Source organism: Dryobates pubescens, chromosome 24, assembly GCF_014839835.1.
Source record: "Dryobates pubescens isolate bDryPub1 chromosome 24, bDryPub1.pri, whole genome shotgun sequence".
NCBI classification, from domain to species: Eukaryota; Metazoa; Chordata; class Aves; order Piciformes; family Picidae; genus Dryobates; species Dryobates pubescens.
In genome coordinates, this window is record NC_071635.1 from 15777885 (window position 1) to 15799980 (window position 22096).

The 22096-nt window shown below is 56.7% G+C and overlaps 1 protein-coding gene across 3 annotated transcripts in view; it reads right to left on the minus strand.

Moving 5' to 3' along the window:
- LIN54 (lin-54 DREAM MuvB core complex component) overlaps positions 1 to 19276 on the minus strand; it is a 37809-nt gene extending 18533 nt beyond the window's left edge. The window contains exons 1-4 of one of the 3 annotated variants that reach the window (XM_054172724.1): positions 18595 to 19276; positions 8273 to 8393; positions 3535 to 3680; positions 1301 to 1456 (exon numbers count right to left, since the gene is read on the minus strand). In XM_054172724.1, coding sequence (XP_054028699.1) covers positions 1301 to 1456; positions 3535 to 3680; positions 8273 to 8393; positions 18595 to 19260 — 1089 coding nt within the window. In that variant the 5' untranslated portion in view covers positions 19261 to 19276. The remainder of the gene's footprint in view (positions 1 to 1300; positions 1457 to 3534; positions 3681 to 8272; positions 8394 to 18594) is intronic. The other 2 variants (XM_054172725.1, XM_054172728.1) reach the window with 2 other exon arrangements.
- Between the last annotated feature and the right edge of the window lie 2820 nt (positions 19277 to 22096).

The window sequence follows — 22096 nt, forward strand, 5'->3', positions numbered from 1 at the left end:
TGCACTTGGGCCACAGCAACCCCAGGCAGTGCCACAGGCTGGGGGCAGAGTGGCTGAGAGCAGCCAGGCAAAGAGGGACCTGGGGGTGCTGGTGGAGAGCAGCTGAACAGGAGCCAGCAGTGTGCCCAGGGGGCCAAGAAGGCCAAGGGCAGCCTGGCCTGCATCAGGCAGAGTATGGCCAGCAGGAGCAGGGAAGTCCTTGTGCCCTGTGCTCAGCACTGCTGAGGCCACAGCTTGAGTCCTGTGTCCAGTTCTGGGCCCCTCAGTTTAAGAAGGACATTGAGAGACTTGAAGGTGTCCAGAGAAGGGCAACAAAGCTGGGGAGAGGCCTTGAGCACAGCCCTATGAGGAGAGGCTGAGGGAGCTGGGGTTGCTTAGCCTGCAGAAGAGGAGGCTCAGGGGAGACCTCATTGCTGTCTACAACTCCCTGCAGGAAGGTTGTAGCCAGCTGGGGGTTGGTCTCTTCTCCCAGGCCCCCAGGCCCAGAACAAGAGGACACAGTCTCAAGCTGTGCCAGGGGAAGTTTAGGCTGGAGGTGAGGAGAAAGTTCTTCCCAGACAGAGAGATTGCCCGTGGGAAGGTGCTGCCCAGGGAGGTGGTGGAGTCCCCATCCCTGGAGGTGTTCAAGAGGGGCTTGGATGTGGCACTTGGTGCCATGGTCTAGCCATGGACTTGATGATCTTTGAGGTCTCTTCCAGCCTTGGTGACTGTGATTCCATCATTGCAGGTGCAGGGCAGATTTAGGCTGGGCACCAGGAGGGAGTTCTGCACCAGGGAAGTGGTGAAATATTGGAACAGGCTGCCCAGGGATGTGGTTGAGGCCCCCTGCCTGAAGCCATTCAAGGATCAAACTTGATAAGGCCCTGAGCAACCTGATGTAGTTGGAGGTGTCCCTGCTGGCTGAAAGGGGGCTGAGCAGGATGACCTTTGAGGGTCTCTTCCAACCTGCTGCATGCTGTGAAACCTCAGGAACGCTCCAAAGCCGCTCTGGTCAGCGGGATAGAAACACTGGTAGAAGAGACAGAACCATCACAAGAACTCTTCCTTGTGCCACAGGAAGCCTTCCTTCCAGCTGACTTGGGAGATGGGAAGCAGCAGCAAGGGGAGCTTTCCAGGTTGGAAAGCTGCTTGCTGCAGTGGTTTGCAGCCCCGGCCCGAAGCAGCCTGCGCTCCTCGGGGCAGCGCTTCTGCCTGTCCCCCGGCACAGGAGCCCCTTGGGACTGACCCCTTCAGGCTCCAGCTTCACACAAGTGAGGAGACAGAGGCAAGCTAGAACACAGAGGAAAAAACCAGTCTGTACCTGGGTGCTTGTGTGGTTGGCTACAGCTTTGCCAGGGGAGGAGGGTGCTGACTGCTGCACTGTCAGGAGCTGCTGTCCTAACGCTACATTCAGTGGGACGCCCACCGTCTTCTGGGGGGAGCTGGGAGGCTGGGAGGCCACTGACACCACTGTTAGCTGCTTGGCAAAACAAAGAAGCAGTTTAAATCTCTGCACAGGACACCACCCTCTGTACACACACTTCCCCTTCCTCGAGGAAGCACGGCTCCCCAGCGGGACAAAGGAGTCCTGGCTGCGAAGGAGCTCGCAGCCGGCACAGGTCTGACGCAGGAGAAGCTTCAAGGCACTGCTGGCTCCCAGCACCAAGAGGTGCTGCAGAAAGCCAGCACAGCTGCTCTGCCTTGCTTGGCTGGCTTTGGGGCTGTTCTGTTGTTTGGCTGAGTGAAGGGTTGGGTTTTTTTTTGGCCAGGAAAGCAGCCCATTGAAGCTTGAACACCGTCAGGATGCAGTTTCTAACCCCAGCCTGGCAGCTGGCATCACCAAGGACAACGGAAAAGAAGAGCTGGGGGACAGCAATGAAAGTCTCCCCTCACACTCCTGATTCAGCTGAAGGCAATGCACATCTGCATCTCCCAGGCTACTTCCCAGATCCCCACAGAGGCTTCTGAGAGCCCTGCTGCAGAGCACAGGGTCTGAGCACCCTGTGCTGTGGAGCCACAACCCTTTCCAGCTGGGTTTTATACTCCGGGTTCTGCACTTTGTGCTTTCTACTTGAAGCCAGCTCCCATTGTTTGAAACCATTTGCTTTCAGGAGATACTCAGAGTGACTTCCCTGCAGCTGGGGCTCCTCTCCTGGGGAGACAGCCTGAGAGAGTTGGGGTTGTGCAGGCTGCAGAGGAGAAGGCTCCCAGGAGACCTTCTGGTGGCCTTGCAGGAGCTGCAGGGGGCTGCAAGAGAGCTGGGGAGGGACTTTGGAGGGTGTCAGGGAGGGACAGGACTGGGGGGAATGGAGCAAAAGTAGAAGGGGGGAGCTGGAGATTGGCTGTGAGGAAGAAGTTGTTGGCCAGGAGGGTGGTGAGAGCCTGGCCCAGGCTGCCCAGGGAGGTGGTGGAAGCCTCCTGGCTGGAGGTGTTTGCAGCCAGGCTGGAGGTGGCTGTGAGCAACCTGCTGTGGTGTGAGGTGTCCCTGGAGGAGGGTTGGAACTGGATCATCTTTGAGCTCCCTTCCAACCCTGACAATTCTCTGAGTCTCCATTCAAGATGTAACCCCAGGAAGCCTTTTCACCCCTGCCCACTGACACTTTTGGTTCCAGCTGTTATTTCTCCCTTCTTCAGTGTGCTCCCCTCGCTAACACCTCTCAAGCACAAGCCCTGCACTCCATTTCTGTCACATTCCACAGCTGCAGCACAGGCCCACCAAGGAATTATTCCATCTCAGGCTAGATTTTGTAGGTGATGTTCATGCTGTTAGTGCTGGAACACTGCAAGAGGTTGCCCAGGGAGGTGGTTGAGGCTCCATCCCTGGAGGTAGTCAAGGTGAGGCTGGACAGGGCTCTGAGCAGCCTGCTCCAGTGGAGGATGTCCCTGCTGACTGCAGGGGGGGTTGGGACTGGGTGACCTTTGGGAGACCCTTCCAACCCAAACCACTCTGTGATTCTGTCATTGTCTAAAGCATTTCCATGCTTCCCTCCAGGCCCTTCCTTTCTCCAGCAGTACTCCTCTGCCCAAGACAATGGGATCAAGTCTCAAATGCAAGTTGTCACCACGACACTCCTCTGCAACACAGCTCAGGATGGCTGATGAGCTCCTGCCCCCCTCTGCCAGTCTCCAGCTCACTACTTGTCCAGGACCACTACAGATTGCCTCCAGATGTGCTTAGAGAAGACCCAAGTTATTCCTGCAGGTGATGGGCAATGAGTGCTGAGCTCTTCATGCCATTGAGGTCTCCTCTTCAACAGCCTGGGGACGTTTCAGGAAGGCAGTCAGAGGTTTGAGCACCTGGCTAAGAGAGAACAGCTGCTCTGGGAATGGCTGCTGAAGGACTGGCAGGGATGGGAAGCCAGGAATGCAGGGTTATTGAAACCACAGAAAGGGAACCAGGAGCACCAAGTCTATCTCAGGCCATTGCTGCAGAGCAGCAGGATGTGCAGTGGAGGCTCTGGAGCAGGGAGATCCCTAACCAGCTTGGAGCTGGGAGCCCCAGGCAGCTGACTGTGCAGGAGGGATGGGAGGCTGCAGCCAGAATCAGGTCCTTACCTTATTAGGGGATTTGAGTGGTGAGATAGCTATTTTATTTGGTGTCTGCTGTGGTGGTGTGCTCAGGGATGATCCAATGACTCCACTCTCAGAGATGGTTATTGTCTTTGGTGGTGTTCCTGGAGCAGACTGTGAAAGAACCCTACCTACAAACAACGAAGACACCATCAGCTCACAGTCAGCCCTCTCCACATCCACTTCCCAAGCAAACTTTCCTCTGCACATAGAACACCTGAGCCCTGCTGCTGGGAGTGTGACCAGCCAGGAAGGACATGGGCAAGAAGAAAATCACTGGCATTCTTGCCAGTGAAAAGGCAGTTTCCTTGTGCTTCCAAACCCCCAAAATGCACCTGTGGCTTTGTGAGCCCTTCAGCTGGAAACTCCTTGAAGCCAGGGCAGCATCCTGAGGTGTGCAGCCCTCTTACACACCTGCCTGGAGCACCCAACACCCAGCTGGATTCTCCCAGGAACTCCCTGGGCTGCTGCCAATGGCCAGAGAACCTGAACATCTCTGAGAGACTGCTTCCTTTGAACTCCTCAGCCACCAGGACTGAACCACCTGGCAGTGACCAAGGTGAAGCTGTTGGCTCTGCCTCCGCTCCCCCCTGAGGTTTTGCTGCCTCCCTGTCTTGTGCTGTGTGCTGAGTTTTCTCCTCACTGCCTGACAGCATTATGATCCTCATGAGAACAGTTTGGTGGGGGGGGGGTTAGGATCCCTCCCTCTCTCTGCAAGCAAACCTCATCCTCAAGCTCCCTGCTTTTACCTGCACAAAGCCCAGCAGCTCCAAATGCTGACATCAGTCTTAGGAACACCACAAGCCTCCCAGAGTGAGAAGCAGTTTCTTCCCCTCCCCCCCCCCCTCAACACTTCTGCCTTTCTTTCCAAAGAGTGCTTGACCACTGGGGTGGTTTTTCAACCCACCACCACCACAGAGCTTTCCTCTCAGACTCCCTTCTGTCCCAGCTTCTCTGTCACCCCCTCTCCTAGACTGCATTTCTCAAGACAAGAAACAAAACCCACAGCAGCCCAACCCTTCCAGCCCAGACTAGTGGGGTGACAACTCAGTCAAGTGGAAAGCTGCCTTCAGCTGAGCTCTGTGTGGCTCTCAAACAGCCTAAGAAACAGTGCAGAGAGGCACCAGGAGCTGCTAAAGCCACCTGCAAACCTCAATAGTGCCAGTCTGGGGCGGGGGGGGATTCCACCACCCACACTACTGAATGCTCTGAGGCTGTTTTCTCCTGGGGGCACCCTTCCCTTTCTCACTACATCCCCTCTGCACCCCTTGGAGCTTCCCCAGGAGAATCTCCTTGCTCACACTGCCAAACCTTCCAGAGGTGCAGCTTGCAGGAGTGCCCAGGCAGTCAGAAACATTGGTGAGGCTGACAGAAACATGCACAGCAACCCAGAACACAGCACCCACCTTACACCCTGCCCACAACGAGCAGAGAACAGAATCACCAAGGTTGGAAAAGACCTCAGAGCTCAGCAAGTCCAACCTGGCACCCAGCACCTCCTGACAACTAAACCATGGCTCCAAGTGCCACAGCCAAGCCCCTCTTGAACACCTCCAGGGATGGGGACTCCACCACCTCCCTGGGCAGCACATTTCAACGGCTAACAGCTCTCTCTGGGAAGAACTTTCTCCTCACCTCCAGCCTAAACTGCCCCTGGCACAGCTTGAGACTGTGTCCTCCTGTTCTGGTGCTGGGTGCCTTGGAGAAGAGACCAACCCCTTCCTGGCTACAGCCTCCCTGCAGGGAGTTGGAGAGAGCAAGAAGGTCTCCCCTGAGCCTCCTCTTCTCCAGGCTAAGCAACCCCAGCTCCCTCAGCCTCTCCTCACAGGGCTGTGCTCAAGGCCTTTGCCCTTCTCTGGACACATTCAAGTCTCTCCATGTCCTTCTTAAAGCTGGCAAGCCACACTGGCTGCTTGGGGTGGCAAGAGGAAAAGCAGAGGTTTGAAAAGATTTCCCTCTCCAGCAGGGCAGCATCAACACCTCCCAGTGATGCTTCTCCCACAGGGGCAGGCACTGAGGAGTTTCCAAGACAGTGAGTTGAAAGCTGGGCAGTGGTGCACTTGGTGGCATGTCTGCTTGTAAATGTGAGGCAGGCAAGGGTGGATTTGGACCCTTCCTTCTGGAGGAGGCAGCAAGCTTCTTGGAGCACAGCCCTGTGAGGAGAGGCTGAGGGAGCTGGGGTTGCTTAGCCTGCAGAAGAGGAGGCTCAGGGGAGACCTTCTTGCTCTCTACAGCTACCTGAAGGGAGGTGGTAGCCAGGTGAGGGTTGGGCTCTTCTCCTAGGCCCCCAGCACCAGAACAAGAGGACACAGTCTCAAGCTGTGCCAGGGGAGGTTGAGGCTGGAGGTGAGGAGAAAGTTCTTCATGGAAGGAATTATTGGCCATGGGAATGTGCTGCCCAGGGAGGTGATGGAGTCCCCATCCCTGGAGGTGTTTAAGAAGAGCCTGGCTGAGGCCCTTGGTGCCATGGTTGAGTTGATCAGATGGTGCTGGGGGAGAGGTTGGACTGGATGATCTCAAAGGACTCTTCCAACCTGGTTAGTTCTACTCTATTCTCTTCTTCCAGCCATGCTCTTTCTGGTGTGTCTCTTGTTTGTTTAGCAGTACTCATGTACTGCCAGATGACAAAGCTGGGGCTGTTCAGCCTGGAGAAGAGAAGGCTCTGGGGAGATCTTGGAGCTGCATTTCAACAGCTGAAGGGAACCTACAGGCAGGCTGGGGAGGGGCTGTAGGGATAGGACAAGGGGCAAGGGTTTGAAAGTGGAGCAAGGCAGAGTGAGGTTGGACATCAGGAGGAAGTTCTGCACAGGGAGGGTGGGGAGACACTGGAACAGGTTGCCCAGGGAGGTGGTTGAGTCTCCATCCCTGCAGCCATTGAAGATTAGACTCCATGGGACCCTGGGCAGCCTGACCCAGCTGGAGGTGTCCCTGCTGCCTGCAGGAAGGTTGGACAAGATGACCTTGGAAGGCCCCTTCCAACACCACTGCAATCTGTGACTCTGTGAACAGGTGATGCAGCTGCAAGTGACTCCTTTGGGGTTTGGCTTTCTTGTTTGAGAAAGGGTAAAAGCCAGGGAGGAGAATGAGCAATCCCCCTTGCACCTGAAACACAAATTGGGCTGCAGGCAAGCTGACAACTCAAGGAAATGATTGCTTCAGTCCTGTGCCACTCACTTGTGCCTAGCAAAGGTCTGAGTGCAGGAGACAGAAGCTGCCTGTTTGAAAGCACCTTGGAGGCCCAGTCCTGTCAAGTCTTAACAAATGGTTAACTCTGTGGCAAAGGTTTTAGGCCTCCTTGGGTTGGTCACCCTGGAAGCAGTTAAAGGCATCTTTCAAAGGTCTGAGGGTGACTCTGGCTTCTCCTTTTGAGATAATTTAGCAAGGGACACATCAGGCCCACTGCTGTAATCAGCTGCTGGAGGGGAGGGGAGAGGTTAATCTCATTGTGCTGCTTCTTACAGGAGACAAACATGGCTTTGTTTCCCAAAGAGATGAACCTGCCCTTATTTGCTTGAGCTACTCTCTCAGACTCTTCTGTGGTGCTTCAAGAGGGGATTGGATGTGGCACTTGGAGCCATGGTTTAGTCCTGGGGTCTGTGGTGCCAGGTTGGACTCGATGATCTTTGAGGTCTCTTCCAACCTTTGGTGATTCTGGGATGCTCTGGGATGCTTCTACTCTGCCCTGGTGAGACCACACCTGGAAGACTGTGTCCAGTTTTAGGCTCCCCCAGCTCAAGAGAGCTACTGGAGAGTGTCCAACAGAGAGCTACAAGAGTGACTGGGGGGACTTGGACATCTCTCCTGTGAGGAAAGACTGAGACAGCTGGAGGTGGTTAGTCTGGAGAAGGCTGTTGTCTCTACATATCTGAGGGGTGACTGGCAGGAGGAAGGTGCCAGGCTCCTTTCAGTGCTGCCCAGTGATAGGACAAGGGCAACAGGAACCAACTGGAACCCAGGAGGTTCCACCTCCACATGAAGAGAAACCTTTGTGGTGAAGGTGACAGAGCCCTGGAGCAGGCAGCCCAGAGAGGTTGTGGAGCCTCCTTCTGTGAAGACTTTCAAACCCCACCTGGATGTGCTCCTGTGTGTCCTGCCCTGGGTGACCCTGCTGTGGCAGAGGGGTTGGGCTCATTGTCTGGAGGTCCCTTCCAACCCTTCCCCTTCTGTGATTCTATCTGAAGCAGGGGAGCAGCTTAACAGCAACCACACAGCTTCACTCCCAACACTTCTGCTGGTACTTGCATGGAAGTCCAACCACAAAGGGCTACAAATAACACAAGAGCAGGTGTCTCCTTGCTCCCCTGGGTGCTCATACAATGCACTGACAAATGCTTGCCTGCTTCTCAAGCAGCCTTGTCTCTCTTTGGGAGGGGGTTTCCTCTTCCCCCTCCTCCCCAGGCTGCAGCCAGTAAAATCATCTTGGAGTAAAGGCAAAACCCCATCAAATTCTGCAGTCCCCAAGGTAGCTCCAAGTGAGCTGTGTGCAGAGGGACCACCAACAGCATTCACCTGCTTCTACCAACAAAATCCACAGCTGATTGGTTGGGGGGTTTTATTTTTGCCTCCCCCTCCCTCCCTTCCCCCTCCCCCCCCCAGTTGCTTGAGGTACTTCCAAGAGCAGAGCTCCCATCACAGCACGGACCCCCGGCACAGGTCTGCACCCAGCAAGCCTTGAACAGCAACACCCAACATGGCAAAGCAAACCAAGTCAAAGGAGTACAACCTGCAATGACTGGTGACACTTGAGTGGTCTGCCCTGTCACAGCTTTGCTATTGATTGGTTTGGCAAAGATCAGCTTGGTGATGACTGGGCCAGAAGTTGGGGTTCGAGTCTTCTTTGCGATCTGAAAGACGGAGGAGAGAAAGGGTCTCAAAGTAACTGGGAGCAGGTGGGAGCTGAGTTATCACTGTGCAGAACATCAGGAGTGCAAAAAGGTGGTGGTGGTGGGGGGAGAGGGCCAACACCTGCCCACCATGAAGTCATTGCTCATCTCACCCCTCTGGCTGCTCCTGCAGAGCTCAGGCCAGCCCCCACTGCACTTGAGAGAGAGCCAAGCCGCCGAAGCAGGACGGCCCAAATCCCTTCCAGCCTTTCTGTCTTCCTCTCTGCAAACCAACCTCCTCCTCAAGGCCCTGGAATGCTTTCCTGCAAGCCATTGGTCCATACAGAAAACCCCCAAACTCATTAAGTGCACAACTCTCAGCATTTGAAGCTTTAAAAAACAATAGGTTACTCCTGGTGAGGCCTCACCTTGGGTCCTGGGTCCTGTTCTGGGCTCCTCGATTTAAGGAGGACACTGAGCTGCTGGAAGGTGTCCAGAGAAGGGCAATGAGGCTGGGGAGGGGGCTGGGGCACAAGGCTGGGGAGGGGGCTGGGGCACAGCCCTGTGAGGAGAGGATGAGGGAGCTGGGGTTGCTTAGCCTGCAGAAGAGGAGGCTCAGGGGAGACCTTCTTGCTCTCTCCAACTCCCTGCAGGGAGGTTGGAGCCAGCTGGGGGTTGGGCTCTTCTGCCAGGCCCCCAGCAGCAGAACAAGAGGACACAGTCTCAAGCTGTGCCAGGGGAGGTTTAGGCTGGAGGTAAGGAAGAAGTTCTTCCCAGAGAGAACAATTGGCCACTGGAATGAGCTGCCCAGGGAGGTGGTGGAGTCTCCATCCCTGGAGGTGTTCAAGGGGGGACTGGATGTGGCACCATGTCCAGAGAAGGGCAATGAGGCTGGGGAGAGGCCTTGAGCACAGCCCTGTGAGGAGAGGCTGAGGGAGCTGGGGTTGTTTAGCCTGCAGAAGAGGAGGCTCAGGGGAGACCTCATTGCTCTCTACAACTACCTGAATGGTGGTTGTAGCCAGGAAGGGGTTGGTCTGTTCTCTCTAGCACCCAGCACAAGAGGACACAGTCTCAAGCTGTGCCAGGGGAAGTTTGGACTTGAGGTGAGGAGGAAGTTCTTCCCAGAGAGAGGGGGCCACTCTTGCTCTTCCCAGCAAGAGGAATTGGCCACTGGGATGAGCTGCCCAGGGAGGTGGTGGAGTCCCCATCCCTGGAGGTGTTCAGGAGGGGATTGGATGTGGCACTTGGAGCCATGGTCTAGTCATGAGCTCTGTGGTGCCAGGTTGGACTCGATGACCTTTGAGGTCTCTTCCACCCTTGGTGATTCTGTGATACTTGGAGCCATGGTTTAGCTGTCAGGGGGTGTTGGGTGCCAGGTTGGACTTGCTGATCTCTGAGGTCTTTTCCAACCTTATTGATTCTATGATTCTTTTTTCTTTTGCCAGCCAGGACAAAATTTGCCCCCTTGAGGGACTGAAATAGGAGGACTCTGAAACATTTGCTGATCTTCCCAGCAAGAGAGATTGGCCACTGGGATGTGCTGCCCAGGGAGGTGGTGGAGTCCCCATCCCTGGAGGTGTTCAGGAAGAGCCTGGCTGAGGCCCTTGGAGCCATGGTTGAGTTGCTCAGATGGTGCAGGGTGAGAGCTCCCTTGGTGAGCTCTGAGGTCTTTGCCCACCTGGTTCATTCTCTGTTCCATACTGTGCTCTGCAACACCTCTCAAAGGTGCAGAACCACCTTTGTGACTCAAGCAGCTGGGGAAACCTCACTGGGGTGCAAAGCCCCAGAGCTGCCAGCTGCTTTGAAGAGCAAGCTGAAGCAAGCTGTGAGTGCTTGGAGGAAGGCACTGAGGGGGCTGGACTTGGGGCTGTCCTACACAGAGCCCTATTTATAGAATTTGCTGACTGAAAACATCTCCTGCACAGCAGAGTAACACCAAAACATTCCAGGCATTCAGCAGCACAAAATGAGTTCCCCAGCTGCCCTGCAAAGGACACCAGTGAGGCTCTGCCAGCAGCACAGCCACAGCAGGGCCAGGGAAGCTGGAGAGCACACCTGAGTTGGCACTGGGCATCCTCCAGCCTTCCCATGCCAGCTCTGTGTGCCTGAGCTGTGCCCAGGCAAGGGAGGCAACAATAAGGAGCTCTGACAGCAGGCAGGGCCAGAAAGGAGCAGCAGAACCAGGAGGGGAGGCTGCCCCTCTGCTCTCTCTCTGCTGAGACCCCACCTGCAGCACTGCCTCCAGCTCTGGGGCCCCCAGCACAAGACAGACAGACTGCTGGAGAGGGTACAAAGGAGATCATGAGGATGATCAGAGGGCTGCAGAACCTCCCCTGTGGGGCCAGGCTGGGAGAGCTGAGGCTGTTCAGCCTGGAGAAGGCTCAGGGAGACCTCAGAGCAGCCTTCCAGTACCTGAAGGGGCTCCTGGAGAGCTGGGAAGGGACTCTGGACAAGGGCTGGGAGTGCCAGGATGGCTTTGAGCTGGGAAAGGGGAGATTGAGAGTGGAGATGAGGGAGAAATTGTTGGCAGTGAGGCTGGGGAGACTCTGGCACAGGCTGCCCAGGGAGGTTGTGGCTGCCTCCTGCCTGGAGGTGTTGAAGGCCAGGCTGGATGAGGCCCTGAGCAAGCTGGGGCTGGTGGGAGGTCTCCCTGCCCATGGCCTGGATGAGCTTTAAGACCCCTTCAACCTCACCCACCCTATGACTCCTGCCCCTCAGAGCACTGGCAGGTGGCTGTCTCTTGCCCAGCTGTGCTGTGCTCAGGCCACAGGAGCTGCTTCACAGGTGGCACAGCAGGAGAAAGGCTTCAAATGGAAGAGAGAAGCCAAGGCTGGGGCCTTCCTGAAGACACATTAAGTGAGGGCTGGAAACAAGAGTGGTGGAAGGAGGAAGCTTCCCTGCCAGCCCAGCTGCCAAATCCACCTCCCAGGCACCTGAGTGCCCTCTCAGCACACCCCAAGGGGGCAGAGGAGCAAACATTCTCCCCAACACGTTCTGAGGGGAAATTTTCACCCCTGATAAGTTTCCCACCTTTCCTCTGCCTGATTGCTCATGTCCTCTGCTGCAGTCAGCCCTGCCCTGCCATAAGGAGTTACTGGAACAGGCTGCACCAAAGGGAGGGCAAAGCCTGGCTCAGAAGGCCATCAGCACCCCCCAGGCCCAGCCAGCCCTGGGCAGCTGCAGTTGTTTCCCAGTCACACTCAATGAGTGTGCTTGCATGACTTCCATGACCATGTGCAGATCACTAGCTGCCTGCTAACAGCCAGTACTGCACAAACCACAAGAGAAGTCAAAATCCACCCCCCCAAAAGCTGCTCACCACAGGCCCACCCTGCTTCCCCCTGGCTTGCAATGTCCTGCTCAAATAAACCCCCCCTGCTTTTTGGGTCAACTGTTTGCTCCTGAAGGGAGTTGAACAAAAGGGCTTGGAGCACCTCTCCTATGGAGGCAGCCTGAGAGAGTTGGGGTTGTGCAGGCTGCAGAGGAGAAGGCTCCCAGGAGACCTTCTGGTGGCCTCCCAGGAGCTGCAGGGGGCTGCAAGAGAGCTGGGGAGGGACTTTGGAGGGGGTGAGGGAGGGATAGGAGTGGGGGGGCTGGAGCAGAAGTAGAAGTGGGGAGCTGGAGCTTGGCTGTGAGGAAGAAGTTGCTGCCCAGGAGGGTGGTGAGAGCCTGGCCCAGGCTGCCCAGGGAGGTGGTGGAAGCCTCCTGGCTGGAGGTGTTTGCAGCCAGGCTGGAGGTGGCTGTGAGCAACCTGCTGTGGTGTGAGGTGTCCCTGCCCAGGGCAGGGGCTGGGGCTGGCTGAGCCTGGAGCTCCCTTCCAGCCCTGCCAGCTCTGTGGTTCTGCAATGAGTGAATCCCCCTCAGGGCTCAGGAAACATGGCAAACATTGGCTGCAGCTGATGAACAGCCCTTGGTCCTCTGGCATCCTCCTGCTCCTCCCTGCTGCCAAGTCAGCCTTGCTGAGGAGCTGGTAACTCCAGCTACCTGTGAAAGCCTTCTAGGCACTGGTGGGAAGCTTGCTACTGCTGGAGGGACCAGAGGTGATGACTGAGGTGACAGAGTGCCCCCTGTGATGCTTCAGCAGGAGCAAGCTCTCTGGAGCCCTCAGCCACTGCCTGGAGGACCCACAAGAAGCTTAAGGTCAGCTCAGCTACTGCCTGTAGGAAGCAGAAGCAGCTTAAGGTCAGCCCTCTGCCCATGTGAGCCAAGCACCCTCTCTGCAAGTTATTTTGAATCAGACTGCTGAAATACTTCCTGGGGCAACAGGCTGGGACCTAAGGAAATGATCTTCAGAAGCACAGAGCAGCCTTCCCCCTGCAGAAGGCAAGAGACTGACTGTGTTGAGAAGGTCACTATGGGAGCTCCCAAACACCCAAGTGCCTAGGGCTGGCCTCAGCCTCCAGCTGTCCCAGGGCACATGGAGCTCTCACCAACTCAACAGCCACAGCCTGCTGCCACACTGCAAGTCCACTCCATGGGAGCCAGCCCCCAGGGAATTGTGACAAGGCCAGCCTGGGCCTGCAGGGAGAGGAGAGCCTGCTCCTGAGAAGGTGGAAAGGCTGAGCTAGGAACAGGAGCTTGCTCTGAGGGGAGGGAGCACTCCAGGGCACTCCTCTGTGAGCAGGTGAAGCCACAGGCATGGCAGAGCAGCTGTGCCCCTGCAAGAGCCACTCACCACACCAAGGCAGGTTCAAGTCAGACTAGCTCAGTGACAGCAACAGTGATGGGTCTGGACATCTGGCTGGAGAGTCATCTGCAAGGTCAGCCTGCTGCTGCAGGCACTGGGGCTGAGGCAGCACAGCAGCAGAGCACACAGCCAGCAGCCACAGGCTGGAAGCAGATCCACTTGCTCTCTGCTTCTGTCACACAGCAGCAAGCAGGCTGGAAGAGACCTCCAAGCTCATCAAGTCCAACCAATCACACAACCCTAACTAACAGAATAGAATAAACCAGGCTGGAAAAGCCCTTTGAGATCACAGAACCACAGAATCAATAAGGTTGGAAAAGACCTCAGAGATCATCCAAGTCCAACCTGTCACCCAAGACCTCCTGACTACTAGACCATGGCTCCAAGTGCCACATCCAAGCCCCTCTTGAACACCTCCAGGGATGGGGACTCCACCACCTCCCTGGGCAGCACATCCCAATGGCAAACAACTCTCTCTGGGAAGAACTTTCTCCTCCAACCTCTCACCCAACACCATCTAATCAACTCAACCATGGCACCAAGCACCCCATCCAGGCTCTTCCTAAACACCTCCAGTGATGGGGAATCAACCAGACCATGGCACCAAGTGCCTCTTCCAGGCTCTTCTTGAACACCTCCAGGGGCAGTGACCCCACCACCTCCCTGGGCAGCTCATTCCAGGGGGCAACCTCTCTTTCTGGGAGGAACTGTTAGCTACACATCCACTTTGGTCCCCACACCCAGGGCAGGGGTTTCAACTAAGCCAGGACAAGCTGCCAAAGGGCAGTAAAAGACAAACAACCTCTGCATGGACACGAAGCCCAAGGTCCTGCCAGGTTTGGCACCTCCCAGCCCCACAGCTCTACACCTGGAGTCAGAGAGGCAGCAGATTCCAAGCAGCACTGTGCTCAGCTCTGGCAGCTGTGCCTCTTCTCAAGTGCTGAGGTTTCAGACCTCACAATGAGATCACAGCAAGGCCAAACGAGGCTCTCTAATGACCCGCGAAGCCTGTGCAGCAGGGAGGATGCAAAGAGAACTGAAGAGGGCTCTTTGTCATCTACTCTTTGAACAATCAACTTGGCAGCAGCCAGGGGAGCTGCTGTGCTGCCTGGCATCTGCAGGAGCTGACTCACAAACCTGCAAGAGGCTGGTTTAGGTTGGAAGGGACCTCAAAGATCATCCAGTTCCAACCCCCCTGCCATGGGCAGGGACACCTCCCACCAGCCCCAGCTTGCTCATCCAGCCTGGCCCTGAACCCCTCCAGGCAGGAGGCAGCCACAGCCTCCCTGGGCAGCCTGTGCCAGAGGCTCCCCAGCCTCACTGCCAACAATTCCTTCCCCATCTCCACTCTCAGTCTCTCCTCTCCCAGCTCCAAGCCATTGTTCCTCAGCCTGGCACTCCCAGCCCTTGTCCAAAGTCCCTCCCCAGCTCTCCTGAAGCCCCTTCAGGTACTGGAAGGCTGCTCTGAGGTCTCCCTGGAGCCTTCTCTTCTCCAGGCTGAACAGCCCCAGCTCTCCCATCCTGGCCCCACAGGACAGGTGCTTCAGCCCTCTGGACCCTCTCCAGCAGCTCCAGGTCCTTCTTGTGCAGAACTGCCTGCAGGTGGGCACTGAGCAGAGCAGAGGGGCAGAATCCCCTCCCTGTGCTGCTGCTCTCCCTGCTCTGGGCTGCAGCTCAGCACTCAGCTGGCTCTGGGCTGCCAGGGACCAGTGTTGGCTACCTTACACAAGGCCCCTAGGAGGCTTCACAGCCTCCTGTGCCACTTACTGCAAGGTTAAGAGGCTTGTTGAGGATGAAGGGGTAAAAGAGCCAGGGCCTCCAAGCAAGGGTTACCTCCCCTCAGCCCTGACAAGGCAGACCATGACTCCCTCCCTGACCCCATCTCTCTGATCCTTTGGAAACCTCCCAGAGGAAAAGGCAGTGCCTGGGCAATGCCATTTGCCATCCTCCTCCCTGCAGTCCTGGGTCTTTGGAACCCAGGGAACTTTGCCTTCCTGCATTTTTGTGCAGATCATGGAGCAGATCCTCCTGGAAACCATGCTAGAGCACAGAGCATGGAAGGAGGTGAATGGTGACAGCCAGCAGAGCTTCACTGAGGGCAGATGGTGCCTGACAAGTTTGGTGGCCTCAGTGAGTTTGCAGATGACACTAAACAGGGTGGAAGTGTTGAGCTGCTTGAGGGTAGGAAGGCTGTGCAGAGGCATCTGGCCTGGCTGGCTGGATGGGCTGAGGTCATTTTGTATGAGGTTTAACAGAGCCAAGTCCTGCACTTGGGCCACAACAACCCCATGAAGGCTCCAGGCTTGGGGCAGAGTGCCTGGAAAGGACCTGGGGGTGCTGGTTGAGAGCTGGCTGGAGAAGAGCCAGCAGTGTGCCCAGGTGGCCAAGAAAGCAGGAGGAGGGAAGTGATGGTGCCCCAGGGCTCAGCACTGAGGAGGCCTGGTTTCCTTGAGGAAACCTTGAGGACTGGTTTCAGATTTGGGCCCCACACTCCAGCAAGGACATTGAGGGGCTGGAACTGGTCCAGAGAAGGACAAGGAAGCTGGGGAAGGGTCTGGAGAACAGAGCTGGGGAGGAGCAGCTGAGGGAGCTGGGGGTGGTGAGTGTGGAGAAGAGGAGGCTGAGGGGAGAGCTCATTGCTCTCTGCAGCTCCCTGAGAGGAGGTTGGAGCCAGGTGGGAGTTGGCCTCTTCTCCCTAGTCTCAGGTGACTGAATGAGAGAAAATGGCCTAAAATTGTGCCAGGGGAGGGTTAGGTTGGAGAGGAGGAAAGGTTTCTTTGCTGCCAGAGAGGTGAGGGATGGGAACAGGCTGCCCAGGGTGGTGGTGGAGTCCCCATCCCTGGAGGTGTTCAGGAAATGTGTGGCCAAGGCACTGGGTGGCTATGGTTTGGTGGCCATGGTGGTGTTGGGTTGAAGGCTGGACTCCATGGCCTTAGAGGGCTTTTCCAACCCAAACAGTTCTAGGCTGTGGTTAAGTGCTGGTGAAAAAGGAAAGAGCAACTGATGTAATGCATCTGGACTAGGGCAAAGTGTTTGACACCATCCATGTCTCCAACTCAGTGAGCAGGGAATTGGCTTGATTGTACTCAAAGAGCTGCAGTCAATGGCTTCATCCTCAAGTGGAGCCCAATGGTGAGTGGTGCTCCTCAGGGCTCAGTACTGGGACCAGTGCTGTGCAACATCTTCATCAGCAACATGGACAGTGGGAGTGAGGCACCCTGAGCAAGTCTGCCAGGGACACCAAGCTGTGTGGGGTGGCTGACATGCTGCAGGGGAGGGATCCATCCAGTGGGACCTGGACAGGCTCAAGAAGTGGGCCCATGCCAGCCTCATGAAGTTCAAAGCCAAGTGCAAGGTCCTCTAGCTGGGTCAGGGCAATCCCAAGAACAAATCCAGGCTGGGTGGAAGATGGCTCAAGAGCAGCCCTGAGAAGCAGTTAGGGCTGCTGGTGGATGGGAAACAATGTGAGGTAGCAGTGTGGCATCTTAGCCCAGAAAGCCAATTGTATCCTGGGCTGCGTGCCCAGCAGTGTGGGCAGCAGGTCAAGGGTGGGATTCTGCCCCTTGGCTCTGCTCAGACCCCACCCAGAGGCCTGTGTGGCCTCCAGCATATGAAAGACACAGACCTGCTTGAGTGGGGCCAGAGGAGGCCATGAAGATCATCCAAGAGCAGGAGCACCTCCAGCTGGGACAGGCTGAGAGAGCTGGGGCTGTTCAGCCTGGAGAAGACTCCATGGAGACCTTAGACCAGCCTTCCAAGGGGGCTACAGGAAAGCTGCTGGGGAGGGACTTCATACAAAGGTCTGGAGTGACAGAACAAGGGGGAATGGCTTCCAGCTGGAAGAAGCTGGATTCAGATGAGACATGAGGTAGAAATTCTTCCCCAGGAGGTAGAAATTCTTCCCCAGGAGGGTGGTGAGGCACTGGCCAAGGTTGCCCAGGAAAGCCATGGAAGGGAAGTGTTCCAAAGCCAGGCTGCACCCTGAACAATGGCAGCCCCCATGGCAGGGGGCTGGAACTAGATGACCTTTACAGTCCCTTCCATCCCAAACCACTGCATGGTGTGATGACATGCCCATACCAGGTGCTCTGCAAATGGGAGCAAAGGTTTAACAGAGAGATCACAGCAGGACAGCTTCCTCCCACTGCAGTTAAGCAGATGTAGAAATGGAGGCAAAAGCCCCAAAGGGTGGCAAAAAGCAGAGGACAAATCACCAAGTCACTGCATTTCAGTCACTGATGGCACAGCTAAGCTCATGCAAGCAAAAGCACATCTCAGCTAAGGCACTCTCCTCAGTTTCCTGTACCTGCCACTTGGCAGTGACTAACTGAAGCCAAGCTAAGAGGCACTGACCCACTCCTAAACATTCCTGTGCTGAGCCAAGAGCAGAGGCTCCTCTGACAGCTCTAATGGCAACCTTTGCAGTAAGGAGCCAGGTCCAACAATAAAAGGCACTCAGGGAGTTGGCTGTGTTTCACACAGCCATCACTCAACACCTTTCCCCCAGGCAGGATGCAGGAACCCCAAAAATACAAAGGGAGAAAGCAGAGATTGGTGCAAGGATGAGCTGCACCTTCAAAACCAGCTTGAGAGTGGCTGCCATGCAAGCCAGGGCCTTGCCATTCAGCTAAGGCCATGCTTGGAAGTTCACCCTTCTTATTTCATGTGCAGCAAATTAGGTTTTTGGTAGGGGCTGGAATTTCTTCCTTGGCCTCTGGAATTTCTTCCTTGGCCTCTGGAATTTAGGCTGTGAAACCATTTCCTCCCATCACAACCTGCACGGAGTTCCACTTTTCCTTCCCTTCCCTGAGGTCTTCCTTCTGCCCCGCTGCCAGCTACAGAACACCACCTAAACCCTCACTCCCATTTACTTCTGCCGTGCCCCAGGTGAAAATCAGAGCCCTGGGGTCACAGCCCAAGGCTCTGCAACACCAATCTCAGAGCCCTCTGTGGTTCCAAGTATCTCAAGAGCCACTGCCAGAGATGGGGAACGAGGCCCTTCAGCGTCCTTAAGCTTATGGGTAGCACCCAGCTTACCAGTAGCCATTAAGAAGCTCAGGCAGGCCTGAGGCAGACCAGCTCTACCTTTCTGCTCTTTTCCAGAGGCTGGAAGCTTTTTGCAGAGGGTTTATGTCCACAGGTTACACGAAGCAGGCAGAAGCTAGGGGAGTGAAGCAGCACAGAGAACAACAGGCAGAGAGAGAGAGTTCCCTTCAGTCTTCCTGAGAGCACACAGGAGGTACATGAAAGGACTGGGAAAGCTCTCTTCCATTTGCTGGTTTCCTCTGAGGCAAGCCCTGAGCTTCTAGGGAGTAGCTAGAGGTAAAAGGGCATCAAACAGCCAACTCAGGCCGAGCTGGAGGCGTGGGGTAAGGGCAGCGCTGCGCTGCTCAACACGAGGAGCCCGCGCGGAGCCGGAGAGCCGCCAGGTGCCAGCCAGCGAAGGAAGGGGACTCCGGCTGCCACACCACCCCCACCACCTCCGCCCCCCAGCCCCCTGCTCCCGAGCTGCCTCAGCAGCAGAGCCGGGGTTACCTGCACTGTTTTCAGCTGCTGGGTCTGCAGGACGGAGGGCTGGGCCGCGGCGTTGATCAGCTGGCCGCCCTGCGGCAGGGCCGAGACGCCCACCACCGGCTTGGCCTCCGACCGGCCCCCCAGGACCACCTTGATGGGCTGCCCTTGGACCTTGGAGTCGCCGCTCTGGGCTTGGGCCGCCGGCTTCTGCGGCGGGGGCAGCTGGCTGTGGGGCAGCGCCAGCACGATGGGCTGCCCGGTCTTGCCCAGGGTGGTCACGATCAGCTTCTGCCCCTCCGGCTTCAGGCTCTGGCCGCCTATCTTGATGTCGGCGCCGGCCTTGTTCAGGATGATCTGGTTGGCCGAGATGGTGACGGGGCTCTGGGCGCCCAGCTTGCGCAGGCCGCCGGGGAAGGCCGACTTGACCACGGCCGCCACGTCGGCTTTGGGGGCCGCGGCGCTCACCGGCACGTCCGGCTCCTCCGTCTTGATGGTGACCGCGGCGGAGGCGTCGCCGGCCGAGCTCACCGTCACCATGTCTTCCAGTTCTGTCTCCATGGGGATGGAGTCCGGCACGGAGGAGGACACGATGACCGCCTCGATGCCGTCCTCCTCCACCAGAGCGATGCCGGTGTCCATGATCTCCTCAGGGAGCAGGCTGTTGACCTCCGCTGACACCACCTCCATGGCGGCGGCCGTGGCGGCGGCGGCGGCCGGGGCTGCAAGAAGGGCAAAGAAAGGGTTGGCTTCCGGAACCCAGACGCTGGCAAAGCTGTACCAGCCGGCTGCAGACAGCCACGGAACGCTTTGGGTTGGAAGGGAACGCGAAGATCATCGCCTTCCAACCCCCCCCGCCGTGGGCAAGGGTCACCTGCTGCCACAGCAGGGTACAGTCACAGAACGTTAGAGGCTGGAGCACGTTAGAGACTCTACCTCTCCAGAGATCAGCAGAGTCCAGCCCCCCCTGCCAGAGCAGGGGCACCCAGGGCAGTCTGCACAGGGATGCATCCAGGTGGGCCTGGGAAGGCTCCAGAGCAGGAGACTCCACCACCTCTCTGGGCAGCCTGCCCCAGGGCTCCAGCACCCTCACACCAGGGAAGTTTCTCCTCCTGTTGAGGTGAGATCTCCTACGTTCAAGTTTGTGTCCATTGCTCCTTGGCTTACCACAGCACACCACCCAACAGAGCTTGGCCTTCTCCCCTTGCCCCTCAGCTATTGAGAGGCATTGATCAGATCCCTCTCAGCCTGCTCCTCTCCAGGCTAACCACCCCCAGGGCTCTCAGTCTCTCTGCCCAGGGGAGATGCTCAAGTCCCCTAATCATCCTCATCAGATCCCTCTCAGCCTGCTCCTCTCCAGGCTAACCACCCCCAGGGCTCTCAGTCTCTCTGCCCAGGGGAGATGCTCAAGTCCCCTAATCATCCTCATCAGATCCCTCTCAGCCTGCTCCTCTCCAGGCTAACCACCCCCAGGGCTCTCAGTCTCTCTTCACAGGGGAGATGCTCAAGTCCCCAAATCCTCCTTGTGGCTCTCCCTTGGACTCTCTCCAGCAGCTCTCTGTCTCTCTTGAACTAGGGAGCCCACAAGTAGACACAGGATTGCAGCTGTAGTCTCAGCAAGGCAGAGGAAAGGGGGAGAAGAACCTCCCCAGCCCTGCTGGCCACACTTTCCTTGATGCTGTGTCCAACCTGGCCTTGAAGACCTCCAGGGAGAGAGCATCCACAACCTCCCTGAGCAACCTGTTGCAGTGTCTCCCTACCCTCACTCTCAGGAATTTCTTCCTAATCTCCACTTCCAATCTCCCCTCCTCCAGCTCCAAGCCCTGTTACCTGAGAAGAAAATAACAGCAGTAGTATTTTCTCCCAGGCTGAAGGCATTTTGGAGGCACAGGAGAGGTACAGCAAGAAATTGTCATCAAAACAAAACAGCCTGTATGGAATTCTGTCATCCTGCTGGACAGATGGGCAGAGGCCAACAGGATGGCATTCAACAAGTCCCAGTGCCAGGGGCTGCACTTTGGCCACAGCAACCCCAGGCAGAGCTACAGGCTGGGGGCAGAGTGGCTGAGAGCAGCCAGGCAGAAAAGGACCTGGGGGTGCTGATTGACAGCTGGCTGAACATGAGCCAGCAGTGTGCCCAGGGGGCCAATAGGGCCAAGGGCAGCCTGGCCTGCATTAGGAATGGTGTGGCCAGCAGGAGCAGGGAAGTCCTTGTGCCCTGTGCTCAGCACTGCTTAGGCCACACCTTCAATCCTGTGTCCAGTTCTGGGCCCCTCAGTTTAAGAAGGACATTGAGACACTTGAATGTGTCCAGAGAAGGGCAATGAAGCTGGGGAGGGGTCTGGGGCACAGCCCTGTGAGGAGAGGCTGAGGGAGCTGGGGGTGTTCAGCCTGGAGAAGAGGCTCTGCTGTCATCACCCTGGCTTCCATGCTGAGCTCAGGAGCAGCCCACAGCCTTCCTGAGCGTGAAGGGTGCTGTGGTGACTGCCCTCAGCTCCAGAGTACAAACTGCCACCACACTCAAGAAGCCCAAGCTGCAAAAGAACTCACTGAGATGACCTATGGTCAGGCTCACACACAGCTCACTTCTTGGCAGGCATTTGAAGAGACAGAGTTATCTGATGCCACTGCCAGAAATACCTCCTCTGGAAAGCCTGTCTCCCAAAGTCATGCTGCTGCAGCCTGCAGGGGTGCCAGGCCTGCTAACCAGTGCTGCACAGCACAGCTTGTGCCCAAGGACAGGAGCAGCACTCCTGCACTGCTGGCCTGAACTCAAACTGGTTAAGTGCAGAGCAGATGAAACCAAAGCAGACTGCTGCAGCCTGCATGAAGGGGAGGAGGCAGCAAACTCCTTGGGGCACAGCCCTGTGAGGAGAGGCTGAGGGAGCTGGGGGTGTTCAGCCTGGAGAAGAGGAGGCTCAGGGGAGACCTCATTGCTGTCTGCAGCTACCTGAAGGGAGGCTGTAGCCAGGTGGGGGTTGGGCTCTTCTTCCAGGCACCCAGAACAAGAGGACACAGTCTCAAGCTGCACCAGGGCAGGTTTAGGCTGGAGGTGAGGAAGAAATTCTACAGAGAGAGATTGCCCAGGGAGGTGGTGGAGTTGCCATCACTGGAGCTGTTTAGGAGGAGACTTGATAGGGTGCTTGGTGCCATGGGTTAGTTGATCAGGTGGTGTTGGGTGATAGGTTGGACTTGATCTCGAAGGTCTCTTCCAACCTGGTCTGGTCTGGTCTATTCTACTCTATTCTATTCTACTCTATTCTATTCCACAGGCAGCTGCCACTGACAACTCAGGCCAGCCCCAGCAAGCAGGGCAAGAACAGAGGCACAACACAAACCCCTCCCTGTGTTCCTTCCTGGCTTGTGGGATGGGACTGAAATAGACACACAAAGCCCAACAATGAAATCCTCACCCAGCCGCCGGCCTCAGGGGAGGCTTCCCCACCCCGGCAGATTTCACTGCTGGGGGCTTAGCCAGGATGGAACCACACCACGGGAACACAGCCTTGTCCAGGCTGGAAAAGAC